This window comes from Amphiura filiformis, chromosome 17 (assembly GCF_039555335.1).
Source record: "Amphiura filiformis chromosome 17, Afil_fr2py, whole genome shotgun sequence".
In the NCBI taxonomy this organism is placed as follows: Eukaryota; Metazoa; Echinodermata; class Ophiuroidea; order Amphilepidida; family Amphiuridae; genus Amphiura; species Amphiura filiformis.
The window spans coordinates 5,702,175-5,716,173 of record NC_092644.1 but is presented as its reverse complement, the minus strand read 5'-3'; the positions used below and the strand labels follow the sequence as shown (position 1 = coordinate 5,716,173).

General features: G+C 38.1%; 2 protein-coding genes across 3 annotated transcripts in view; one reads left to right on the top strand and one right to left on the bottom strand.

The window, feature by feature from the left end:
* The window catches only part of LOC140136849 (transcriptional regulator protein Pur-beta-like), a 73,653-nt gene extending 72,178 nt beyond the window's left edge, over positions 1 to 1,475 (bottom strand). For both annotated transcript variants that reach the window (XM_072158447.1, XM_072158448.1), the window contains exon 1: positions 1,332 to 1,475. In XM_072158447.1, the coding sequence (XP_072014548.1) occupies positions 1,332 to 1,374 (43 nt within the window). In that variant the 5' untranslated portion in view covers positions 1,375 to 1,475. The remainder of the gene's footprint in view (positions 1 to 1,331) is intronic.
* A 176-nt stretch (positions 1,476 to 1,651) lies between these two features.
* On the top strand, positions 1,652 to 13,786 carry LOC140138169 (uncharacterized). The gene is made up of 6 exons (XM_072160099.1): positions 1,652 to 1,756; positions 8,803 to 9,162; positions 10,988 to 11,340; positions 11,872 to 12,061; positions 12,855 to 13,026; positions 13,632 to 13,786. Exons 2-6 carry the CDS (start codon positions 8,815 to 8,817, stop codon positions 13,724 to 13,726), a joined length of 1,158 nt encoding a protein of 385 aa, XP_072016200.1. The 5' UTR covers positions 1,652 to 1,756; positions 8,803 to 8,814; the 3' UTR covers positions 13,727 to 13,786.
* Positions 13,787 to 13,999: the final 213 nt, after the last annotated feature.

Here is a 13,999-nt window from a genome sequence, read left to right as displayed (position 1 = left end):
TTTGCATTTGTACTAAATTGATAGCGATTGTAGATCACAATTAAAAAGTAAATGCCACAAAATACATAAATAAACCATCCACTGATGTCAATATTGTTTTGAATTAATTCATCACTGAAAGTTTATAACCGAGAAAGTTAAATTAGCAAAATAATACGTCCAGTTGGTTGGAAATGATTGGTTTATGCATTCACATGTCAAGCAACATCGCTCGGAAGTTGAGATTTCTGTAACCTGCAAAAGCGACATCGTTTTTGCCTTGGCGATTGGTAACGATTGATCGGCTTGATGCTCTGAAAACAGAAGTAAACACTGTAGGTCTATGCGTGAGAAAAAAGCATCGAGCATAAATTCAGCTTAACACTTAAATTATTATTGCATGCAGGTTGCCTTTACTGAATCGTGGTGGGTTATGTGGCAGATATTACATGTAAGAGTAGGGTTGTGCATTAAATTATATTTCCTCAATAACAATATTCACAATAACTATATGCCAAAAAATGATGGAGAAACTTGTGTGAATTTAATGTCCTTGCCTTGAGACCCATTACATCATCACTGTAGTACTACTACAAAATAAAGAAGGAACAGCACCAAAATGTCCACAACTATTAAAATCTAAAATATTTATTTATAATTCTCTGTACAATGCACTGCACTGACATCTCCACATAGCCCAATAGCCAAACCGGCGAAAAAAGGGGTGGAGGTCACGACTGTCATGCCGGGATCAACATCCACGCCCCTGTTGCCGGCTTATGACAACACCTACGAAAACTACACCAAATTGGTAAAATCGTCTATTCCACAAGACCATCGAGCAACATATATATTCTTAACATTCATTCTGAACAAACTGCACAGTAATTTATGGTGAAGGTGTGGTGAAATTTCCTGCAGACATGAAAACACTGTAACCGCAATCAGCTGTTCCGCATACCATACACTGCATGTCAGGAACATGGAAGCCGGTAAAATTTTCAGCGTAGTATGGAAATATGCAGTCTTTAAACCTAAATCTTGTCATCAAATCGCAAACTATAGTAGTTCAAGAATCAGAAAAATCACTACATGTTAGTTGTCAAAGTTCATGTACAAAAATATCGTGGTTTATATACCAAAATTATGATGGAAAAAATAAAGCAGCCATCTTGATTGACCTCTATGGGCAGAACCCACAGACAGTTTGCAAAATGAGCTCGCTGTCAACCAAAATATTGTCAAATTTTAGAATATCCACCCAATGTCTCAACATGAAATTTGGTAATATGGTAGATAAATAACCTTAGAACTATGTGCACTAATAAAAGTACACATTTAGCGATATTTACCTGGCCCCTGAGGCTGTTCCTCACCACTCTCACGGTCCGACATCTCTTCAGCAATCTCCAGCCCGGCCGAACCCTGATCCGTCGGTCGGTACCACAGCTCTTTCGCTTGCAAGGTTATCGATAGTAGATATACGGCCTCGTTTTGAGCTCACCTCATGAATAATTAATCTGTCTGGGTATTTAAATCTAATTTGCATATAACATGTACGCCAAAAGAGTGCACAAACTGTTACGTAAGCACTTTGAAGCAATTTGATTGGATAACAATGTAATAAGCACAAGTAAGCGCACGCGTAGTTTGAAGAAGTCTAGTGTTTACAAACGAAGACAGCAGACGACGACACATGAAAATCAGCTGATTGGTGTCCACAGGATACATTCAATGTCAATTGTCATCAACACATTGCACCAGGAAAGAAACAAAAGTTAGTTGATTTTCTTGGAAATACTTCGCTATGCGGCACTTTGATTGCGCGTTTATGCTTGTAGAATTATAAGCTTGCAGGTTCTTGCAATTGCTTGATTTCCTACTTTTTGTGGTAAAACTGTGAATGTGATCATGGACATGGACATGGTGGTGCATGCCGTCGCGGTAATTCACTGATTCACATCATTCATGATATTGATAGATTGTGACATTGACATCATGATAAAGGCCAGGGATAAGGCATGCTATGCCACAGTAGATGCAAGTGCAAAATGCATTGATTTTAGCATGATTATAGTTACTCACACAGTTTTTTTTAGTTTTTTTTTTTTATTCCCTGTGGCTGTGCTTGGAACTGATGGAGGGAGAAAAGACATATAGTTACTCACACAGTTAGGGGTGGTGCAATAATTATGTGTACCCCTGGGGGTGAATTCCCAAAATGGTCTGCCAAAAACGCTTGCCCCCCCCCCCAAAAAATCGTTGCCCCCCCCTTTCGACGTGCCAAAAAACCTTTGCCCCCCCCTTTTGACGTGCCAAAAAATCTTTGCCCCCCCCTTACACATGCAAGATTTTGGGGAACCCAAATTTAAAACCTTAAATTGTCTTATCAGATAATGCGGCCTTAGTGAAACAGGAAATTTTGCATATTTGAATGTGTTCCTAACGTTTTCCTACGACTTTTTAGGGCATAATATAGAAGCGGTACCCAAAATATCTGTGCCAAAAATTGCTTGCCCCCCCCTTCGACCTGCCAAAAATCGCTTGACCCCCCTTTTGACCTGCCAAAAATGCTTGCCCCCCCCTTCTGGCCTGCCAAAAATCTTTGCCCCCCTATAATTCACCCCGGGTACACATAATTATTGCACCACCCCTTAATGAAGGGGCTGTGCAATTATAATTGTGACCCTGGATATCCATACATCATGCAAAAAATGCTTGCCCCTCTCAGACTCAGTCTCAGCCTGCCAAAAAATCTTTGCCCCCTTTTGCACATGCCAACATTTTTGGATCCCAATTTGTAAACCTTTAATAACTGGTATAGACCACTTAATTGACATCATTGTTTATCAACAAAGGCCGAGGGACTGGTCTATCGATATGCTTGAACGAACCGCTACACTGTTCAATGGCTATGAATTGTGGTGGGCAATTTAAAATGCACATGCCCTGAGCAAACTACGAAGCGTACGCACACTGCAGGGCAATAATTTGTGTGCATACTGCCGCGCAATAGTCACATGTCAAGTGGTCTATTGAAATATTCCGAATGCAGTGAGCAGGTAAATTTGCATATATGGTCGAATCCAACCAAAAGTGTCCACGGGCCAAAAATAAAAGTCCGAAATAAAGATGTCTCCACAATTTTTTCCTTCTGCCCATTGATTGATGACAAATTGGTCTTATAGGAACCAAAAGTGCCATTACTAATCTTGAAAAATAAATCCAGGGACGTGTGATAGTAAATGTGATATCAAAACCCAATGTTACCTACGAATACCACTAGGGCGCTTTCACTATCGCAATACTAATCAACCTAAAACAAATGGAATATTCCCATTAACGTTTTTTTAGTGTAATGTAGACCACAGGGTGTCAGGAAAGCGCTAACTCAATCAGAAAATATTTGTTGTTATTGTTATAACGCGATCAATATGATCTTAGTCAATTTATGCTAGTTTATTTTTGAAAATGAAGTTTAGGTCAGTTTCTGTATTTTATTTATCAAATGAGTATGAATCAATTTACACATTGTATAAGAACGAGTATGATATATGTTTTCAAGAATATTAGGAATTATACGCATACACCTAACGCTTTATTCAATGAAAAGGTGAAGAAACCCGGGTATTCGTAGGTAACATGAGCGATTTAACAATATCTATATTGAGTTTATAGGTTTAAATTTTGCTATTATGGTAATGAATTAATAAAATGGTAGTTTTTAGATCTCTTTCAGATGGTACGTCCAAATGAATAAATGCTATTACCTTAGATCAAAATTTTGTTGATGCTTTTAGCAAGATTTTGACCACTTCATTTTGATATGCAAGTAGTTAATTAGCAATTTTACATAATAAATAATTGTTGAATGAATCCGTATATGGGTAATAATAGTGTCCTGGGGTACCGCTTAAAGTTTTTGACAATTAATTTCCATTGGTAGGGACACTTCATTACACATGTCATGTATTATGCTGTATTCGTAAGTAACATTTCAGTATTTGTAGGTAAGAATTAGACTTTTGGTGGATATACATAATCAAAATTTCATTTTATAAAGCACTTTGAATGTATCATTTTCTTTATATGCGTTTATTGATACTTTAGACCCTATCATGTATTAATAATGTCGGTTCACAGCGGTTGAAAGAGGATTGAAGTAAGAAACAAAGGCACTAAAGTGACTTTAATTTGCTTAATTGCACACAAATCGCTTAAAACCGTTATTGCAGACTTGTGAAGTCCATCTTGGAGTCAGTTACGTCTTGTGGCCTTTCGTTTGAGGGCAACTACAATTAGCTTTATACCAGGGTCCATCAATGTGTTGTCTAGATCATAAGACAATGAGAACAGTCGTTTTTTCCATGGTATTCGTAGGTAACCTTAGCGAAAACGTCGAAAGTTACCTTCGAATAAATCAATTTGGACACAAATTATTCAGAAACCAGAAGGTCGGTAAACATTTAAAATGAAGCACACATGACAGTTGACAAATCCAAGTATTTATCCCCTTCTAATCTTCTTTGAATCTGATTTTTCTTTCAAATGTGCAGGCCGTCGTCTATTTCAGTACATATTTTTCACCAATTAAGCCGTATTCAGTTTTGCATGGTGGGCATGTATGTGAATTCGCAACTTTCATTGACATATGATTTGATAGCAAACATACAGGCCTTCGTTATGTACCAATATGGGCATTGGCATGAATGGCGGTGTTTCACAATACTGTCATGATGTCAAAGTGTATTCGTAGGTAACATTCGGTTACCGAAATTTACCTACGAATACTTGCTTTTACTGTTGACATCTCAGAAATATTTAAACGCAGGTTATTGGAACTTGGTAGAAATAAAGAGTGTATTACCCTGCACCTATTGCTTAACTATTGTTTACTATTCTCTCACTTTGTGGAAATGGCACAGCTTTTAACATGTATTCGGAGGTAATGCATATTTTTTACCAAACCTACCTTTGTGCCATTTAGAATTTCTGGCAGCTAAACACAATAAAGATGTCCGAATGCAATGCATTTCAGTATTGGACATATCAAAGCTTGTATCAATTGCGCATTTATTAGTGATTTCCATTTTTTAAAGATTTATCTAGTGCTATGAAAAATTGTATTCGTAGGTAATGTAAAAAAATACCACTCAAAAACAAAATTCATAATTATGTACAAATATGTGAAAAATTGATCAGGCAATCTTTGAATACACACCTTTCAGGAAATCAATTTAGATTCAATCCAATGACTTCTTTTCATAACTGATTTAGATGTTTTTAAAAATACCGTACTGACGCGAGTATAGTCCCACCCCGTTTTTGGGTGAACATTTTTCAAAATTGGGGGGTGGGACAGTACTCGAATTTCAAATTTTTTCGGTTTTTTATTTTTTTCGGTTTTGTAGTGTTCTTGGACCTAGACCTAAATGCTAGGATCATTTATGGTTGACCTAAAAAAAAAAAAAAAAAAAGATTATTTTTGTATTTTTAATATGAAAATTGATAATTTGTATTCATGTCATAGTCTATTTATGATTTCAAAATGCATTGAATTTGAATGCATTTTGAAATCATGAATAGATTATGACATGAATACCAAGTATCAATTTTCATATTAAAATACAAAACATCTTGAATATTTTTTTTTTTTTTTTTTTTTTTAGGTCAACCATGAATGATCCTAGCATTTATTTAGGTCTAGGTCCTGGGACACTCAAAGCTGAAAAAATATTTTTTTTTTTTTTTTTAATTTCTGAAATTTTTCGAAAAGTTGGGGGTGGGACTTTACTCGAAGGTGGGACTATACTCGCGTCAGTACGGTACTTTAAGAAATATTTTGAAAAAATGGGTAAAAATAGCATGTTTTGGGGTCTCTGTGTCTAAGTTTTTTTCAGAAGGGGTCTTATTATATATGGCGCGAAAGCGTATGATCAAGCGAATAAACACAATACAAAAAGCGAATGCCAATTGATTAATACTTTTAAGTTATGGCCCTGAACATGCCGTGTACACTTTTCGTTGGATTCGACCATATAAGCGCTATTTAAATGTATTTCTGTACTGTTATCCTAGAACGTTTTATGTGAAAGGCACCAATGAATGTGTGCCATAATTATATTGCTTGCACCCTATTGGCTCATTAGCTTAATCCGGCTTGAAATGTTGGGGGGGGCAACATGGGCAATCGGCTTGAATTGTCAAAAAGTGGCTGAAAAGAACAAAAAATGGGCCATTTTGCCAAAAGGTGGGGGGACATGTACATTGTAACAAATAGATGAAGTATTTGATTGACAAGGTTATCCCTGCATCCCCTGGCCAATTATGGGACATGTCCCCCCTCCCCCTGTCCCCGGGATTGACACCCCGGATGTATTGGCTTGATAAAAATTGCTTTCCCCCTTCAAGTTGGCTTGCCAAAAATTTCTTTCCCCCAATTTTTGCCTCCCCAGAGATCATAATTATTGCACAGCCTCAGGTTGAGTGAAGTCAATTTGAACAGATTTGAAGTCATTTCAAGTCAAAATCAGTGGTCAAAATCTATTATGCATTTGTAATCTTTCACAATTTAATATTTCAGAGCATGTACATACAGCTTTGAAGGGTGAGCTACCGTACTTGATAGGGGGCCTGAGCGTGTATCATGGTGCCAGGATTTTTTTTTTTTTTCAGGGGCATGTGGTGGTAGTGGTGGGGGTGAATTGCAGGGGTTTAAAAAAAACAAATTTTGCACAAAATTACTGCAAAAATTTGACATTTTTTGTAATTTTGGGTTTTTACTGGGGGAAAGAGTTCTGACTGGGGGAGGGGGCATTTCCCCCATGCTCCCCCTGGTGCCTCTGCCAGGAAAATTGTACATGAAACCAGCCAAATAGGGAAAGACCAAAATATGAACCCCTGAGAGCCCCTGAGGCATGAGTCTGTAGATATAATTGCCCTGGGATTTAAGGGGCTGTGCAATAATTATTTTCCCCCCCCGGGGGGGTTAAATTTCAAACGGCCCGCCAAAAATCGCTTAAAAATCGCTTGCCCCCCCCTCGGCCCGCCAAAAAATCTTTGCCCCCCTTACACATGCCAAATTTTTGGGATCCCAATTTTCAAACCTTAAATGGTCTAGATATATATGTTGAAAGCAGCTGTAGCAGGAAAATTTGCATATTATAGCGTTTCCGCACTGTTTTCCTAAGCCTTTTAGAGCGTTTTTATTTAAAAGGCGCCCCATGAATGTGTGCCAAAAATCGCTTGCCCCCCCCTCTCGGCTGGCCAAAAATTGCTTGCCCCCCCCCCCTTTCAGCTTGCCAAAAAATGCTTGCCCCCCACCTATTTTACCCTCCCCCAGGGCTCATAATTATTGCACAGCCCCTAATGTTATTTCAATGCATGGAATAGGGATTGAATATGATTTTGGCCCTCTGGCACCCCTTAGCACCCCCATTTTTTATCTCAATTCAATTCATTGAATCAAAATGTTTTTGTTTTTTTTCATTTCAATTCAATGCATTGAATCGAAATGTTTTTATTTTTCATTTCAGTGCATCGAATCGAAATGTTTGTTTTGTTTTTTTCATTTCAATTTGATGCATTGAATCAAAATGGTTTTTTTCCATTTCAATACAATTCATTGAATCGAAAATACATACAACATGTATTTTGTAATTTGGAATCTGCCATTTCACTTGTATTGTCAGCTTATCACAATATCAGTTACAATAAACTTTCTCCCTGAACTGCTTTTATTAGTCAAATGCCCAGTAAAATGTATGAGTGTTGGTAAGTAAGAATTTAATTTGAATATGAATCAAATTTAAATGTTGTGAATTGGAATTGAAATTGGTTAGATGCATAAAATTTGAATTGAAATCAAAATGATTTATAGAGAAGAATTAATTGCACCAGTGGCATAGCGTCATAGGGGCACGGGGGGCATGTGCCCCCTCAATCGATCTCAAAACCCACGCTACGCCAAATTGCATCAAAAGGATTTTACAAAAAATAAGAATTGGATTGGATCAAAACATGTTAACTACAATCGAAATAACACTACGCCTGGATCTCCAGTTTATTGATTTGGAAAGACTCAAGAAAGTTATTTTAACATAAATTTTATTTTTTTATTCAGAAGTTTTAAATGTTCATACTTTTGACTGTTTTTCTTTTGAAATTCACTAAATTTGTTAATTCTTTGGAAGATTTGAAAAATGTGATTGTTCAGATTTTTGGAAGTTTCAAATTCTGAACAAGATTAAATTTGAACCTATGCTGTGAGCCTATGGGAGGTTTAAAAAATTGTGAAAGCATTATTGATCTATAAAAAATTCTTGATTTTGGTCGCTAGCACCTATAATCCTTTTTTTTTTTTGCTCGTCACTTTTTCAAACCATCTAACCATCATTTGGGGGCAGTCTTCAGGAGGAACAAGATTGTGTGCCCCCCCCCCCCGGGTCAAAAAATCCTGTGCATGCCACTGTAAGGAAGGAATGATTAACAGATTGGTTGAACAAGTGAATACATGAAATCAGTGGCAGCGCCAGTAATTTTTTTTCGGGGGGCATTGAGGGGCAAAGTGAATTTCAGGGGGGGCAAAATCAACAAATTTTGCATAAAATTGCCGCATAAAAAGTGGACATTTTCGTATTTTGGGTTTTCACTGGGGGCAGGGCAACAGGGGCAAGAGTTCTGCCCCCCCCCCTCCCCATGTGGCGCCGACACTGCATGAAATATGTTTAAATAAATGGATATGGCGATACTGCTGCTGCTGCTGCTGATGATGATGATAACATTATTGGTATCAACCCAATTGTTTTATTGTCTTAATTACAGAAAAATGTAGCCATGTGTACTCGTCCAGTCAATTCCTACCTTCCATGTCACTACAAGTCTTGCTTTGAAGCAACTGCTCAACAACAACTTCTAAACATCAGTATCAGTACACCGGGAACTGATGGCGGAGACAACATTAACACCCGAAGCAACATAGAAACTAAACATAAGACATTGTGTTATAGTCATCATAAGGGAAAGAAATCCAAGTGTGTCAATGTGGAAAAGGGTGAAAATGATTCGGGTCTTCTGATGGATGTTGCTAAACACTCTGGGAATGAGAGTGGTGATTGCAAGCTTTCCATGTTTGATGTATTCTTGAAACTTAGTTCTAGAGATAAAGAATTTGGATTTGGTAAGGTGAGTGTAATTTGTTTCAGCTTCACCTTGTTACTTTTCAAGTTACATTGTTACAACTGTACATTGTTACCCATACGGTGGTGTAGCCAGGGAGGGACATGTTTCCCCCGGAAAATTTTCAGGGATAAAATGGGGATGGCATATAACATAACATAACATAACAACGGCGCTTGATATCGCGTAATACCAAAAATATGAACATTGCGCTTTACAAATATACCAAAAATAACAACAGCAAAATACATTAGAAAATATACGTTTCAAGACCCTTTTTAAAAGATTCAACTGTGAGAGCAGTGCAAACAGTAAAGTGTCAAAAAATGACTGAAAATGGAACTAGAAATGGACAAATAGGGATGAAAATTTGGCTTTGCCCCTCTATAGGAAAAGGCTGGCTACGCCACTGTTGTTACTTGTAACTATAAAATTGAAGTCATGAGAGGCCCGGATGAGAGGCTACGTTATCAGACCTTATCCTAGGTACATCTTCAGGCTGTCTCATTGGTCCGGAGGCAATTGGTCATTGACCAGTGGCGAGATGGTGTTGCCAGAGGTCATTGATTTTGAGTGCAAACTTCTTAGGAATGTTTTTGATTGCAGAATTATACGCCTCTGCCAAATTGTGGCGAAGGTCTCCTCTGTTGAGTGACGGCTGTTCTTTCTTGATGGCTTCCTTGACTCCCCTTTCGTACCACCTGCACTCCCTCTTTAAAACCACAATTTGGCAGCTGGGGGCCTAAATTTCTGTAATAATATTAAAACCATTCCCAAGAAGTTTGACTAAACATCAATGATCTCTGGCAACACAATCGCAGGTCATGAATACCAATTGCCACCAGATCAACAGATGGCCTGAAGATGCACCTAGGATAAGGTCAGTGCGATACCAAAGCCTCTAAAAATGTTCATTAGTCCCAGGCCCGTAAAAAGGGAGGACTGGGGCGGATGCCCCCAAAGGGCCAAAAGTCCCCTTTAGGGTTTTTTATGCCTTTTTGGTCAAAAAAAGGCATTTTAAAGCTGAAAGTGCATTCTTTTCAAATCTGCAATAAACAGAAAATGATCTAGAGCTGACTTTACTTCCACTTCGTGGTGGATGGTCACAATTGTAAATTTAATTATACCTACAAACTTGAAATGCTTCTTGCAACATATAGAACTGTACTTTGTAAAAATTAAGACATAGCTCATTGAAGAAAATGGTTGCTAGTGACACTTGGCTCTCCTTAAGTGGCTATCCACTTATAAATAAATCTCCATATTGAACTAGGAGCAAAATGTGGCTCATACTCCCTTATTTTCACCATGGGAAGGCAAAAAAGAGGAAAGTCACAAGGAAAGAGGGTGGGTCCAACCGGGCATATTGACATACGTTATGTGCCCATGAAAAGACCTGCTGTATTTTTGGCAAATCCTACACCCAATGACCCTGTTTTTTCACCAGCCTACACTGAATGACCCCCTTTTTTGAACAATTAGTCCCCAAAATTGAAATTTCAACAGGCTACACACACATTTTCAGCAAAATGAACGAGTTTTGTCTATTTTGTACTGTAAAATTGGCTATTTCAGGTTGTCAATGATGTGAAATTTTGGGCGCTCATGTACAAAATCACCCCATATTTGATGTTATACCTAATGATCCCCTTTTTTCTGAAAATTTCTACACTGATATACGCTGGTGGGCACAGGTACATCACTTTCATATTCGAGTGCCTTCCCCCCAGGGTCCAACCTTAAATTCAGAGGAGAGTGAGATATTCTGATATGGCAAGAAAAAGTGATTTAAATGTATATAATCACCTATTCCTTTTTTTCAATTTTAAAGGGCTTAGGTGTTTGGAATGTTTGCTCTCAAGGGCATGTCAACTCAGTTCTACATAACCTGAAAGACCCACCGAAAGAAATAGCCCATTACAAAAAACCAGCTTCAGCTGCCAAGCAGAGAAATATAACTAGTGCATCTGGAAGATTGCATGAAGTCAAATCTACCATATCCACAATAACAAAACCTACAAAGACATGCAGAAGTGCCAAGTCTACTTCAAGACCTGACTCAAGAACATCAAGTACGATGGACGACAAAGAGGCAACCCTTGATTGGACGGATACTCTTTCTTTTCCAATTGACTACACATTTAAGCATTCAAGGCATCCAAGGCAACACACAGACAATTACAGGTCGGTTTTGTTATGGTACTATCCTTTGATGAGTATATCCGTCCCGCACGCCATGTACATAGGACATTGTGTACGTGTTCGACTAATATTTCCATCAGGCATGGGGGAAATCAGGGGGGGGGGCATGGGGGGGGAAATTCCCCCCGTCAGAACTCTTGCCCCTTCCACTTTTTGCTGCAATTTTGCAAAAAATTGTTGATTTTGCCCCTCAAATTCACCCCATGCTCCCTCTGAAAAAAAAAAAAAATTCCTGGCGCTGTCACTGCTGATGACCCCAATAACTCAACCTACACATCTGCCTCAATAAATTGTAGTTTAAAATTGGCGATACTTCTTCAAAACAACCTGTGACAATCTGTGGGAGGGAGGGGTGCATTGGGATTTCACCCCCCCTCCTGGGTTTCTGTAAAATCACACACAACCAGTTTTGAAGCACATTTCAGCCACTCAACTCCGGTTTGATGGTTTCTTTCTCTTCACCCCTGAACCCTGACCGTAACTTAAAATTAAATTTGATTTTGTTGTATCCAGAGAATCATATACGTATGTCAAATTGCGTGAGAAGCATCGCATGAGGAATAAATCGGGGATTACCATACCAAGAGCCAGACTAGTTTGCACTCAAGAATCTGGACATAGGGGCATGGCACTTGGAGGAAAATCAGCCTCTACCACTACAACAGATTATGAGTATTATGTACCGGAAGCATGTAAGAAAGTGGTGAGTATTAGGAAGTGTAACAGTCAGTGTAAGAGTTTTGTCCCTTGTGGATGTTCACCACCATAGTAGTAAGGAATGTAGCATTTGATGTGCTTTTCGAAAGAGCATTTCCTACACAGAACTTGAACATTCTTGATGTTAGGCCTGGGGGACCCTCATCTTTGGTAGGGGTGTGCTAAACTTTGGAAACTGAAAACTGATTTTTGGGCAAAGGAGCTTCTGAATTGAAATGTCGACATATTTTTTGGGTCTAGTGAACTAAAATTTGCCCAAAAAATGTGGACCTTTGGAAATACTGGAGATCCTGAAAAGGGGACCCTTGACTGCCCCACATACCTGTGCCAACTTTACATGTTAGTACCCCCCTCGAAGATGTTAGGTTAAAAAAGTTCTCAAAGCTTTACTAACTTGACATTCACGACAAATAAAGATGAGGTGTTCTTGACAGTGCTATAGCCAGGGGGGCAGAGCACTCCACAGAAATTTTTCAGGGATAAAAAATGGGGAAGGCAAAGAGTAAAATGACTAAAAATGGCACAAAAATTTACAGATAAGGACAAAAATTTGCCTCTCACACCAAGTTCTTGGCTATGCTAAGTACTGGTTCTTTTTGAACATTTTATAAAATTTGACTTAATCTTGACTTGAGTGACTGTGAGCAAATGCTGTTTTCTGCTCCACGTCTCACTTTAAAGAAAATAAGATGTGGAGTAGAAAAAAGCATTTGCTCCTCAAACTAAATTGATGTCAACCTTTTCTCTTTCAAAATCGCAATTCCTAAATTTCCATATAGGGTGTGAAATGGTACATGTGTCAGCGACTTCATGAAGCCTGCGATCCCAGGCTATCGGTGAACAACCCCTCTGCAAATGAGATAGCTATGCTGTGTAAGGTGCCAGCTGTGAGGAGATCTTCACCTTCCATACCAAGCAACACCAATGGCAAATATGGTGGCAAAGGCACAGGTAAATATGTCTTCAAATACAAGCAAATCTCTCAGCAACCAGTGGCATAGATTTCTTTTTAACATTGGGGGGGTGGAGTTGGAAAAAAATTCTTAAAGTATAGTCAATGCAGCACCTTTTGTAGACAGAATAAGTTCATGGTACAAATGCGGGCGAAAATTTTTGCTATTTTGAAGCTTAATTGATTAAATATGGTGTATAAGTAGAATAAACGTGAACAAAAATTTGGTCAGAAACCCATTATCAGGCGTCAACATTGGGGGGATGATTGTATGGACCATCCCCCCACTTTATCTGCTTCAAAACTGTTTATTTGTAGTGATCATGACTCTTGTGTGCTTGCAAAATAACATTTACATTAACCCCATGAGAACTATCTGTCGATTGGCCAAAAAGATGTTTTCATTATCAATTGGACTAATCAGCAACATTGTTAGAATAATTTCACCACACAAAAAAATTGGGTGAATTATTTGCAAAGCTCCATTCTGATTGGTGATTAAAGTGAAGATATCATGTAATTGACCAATCAGAGACAATGTTAGATTGGCAGGTAGTGCTCAGGAGGTTAAGATCCCATGTATGTTTTATTTGGTTAATTTCAGATCAACCGTATCCATTTCAACTCAATATATCTGCCGAGAATAAGACTGTTCGGACTCCCGTGAAGAGACCAGTCAGACCAGTTGTAACTCAGTGATAGTCCAGACAGAAAATCTTTATAGATGTTTATTTCTTTACTTGGTTTTGTCAATTGATGTTGAACCTTTTTGTAGGTCAATTAATATAACCTGTTCAAGATCTCATTTTTATTGTTTTTAAATGTAAACGCATAATTTCATATTTATATCAAATTCTTGTGGCATATATTTGTTGGCAATCTTCAAAAAAGCAAATTATAGTGTTGCAATTTTATAGATTTCGGACACAAGTTTAATGGCAAAGCTTTATATAACTAGTTACAACTCAATAA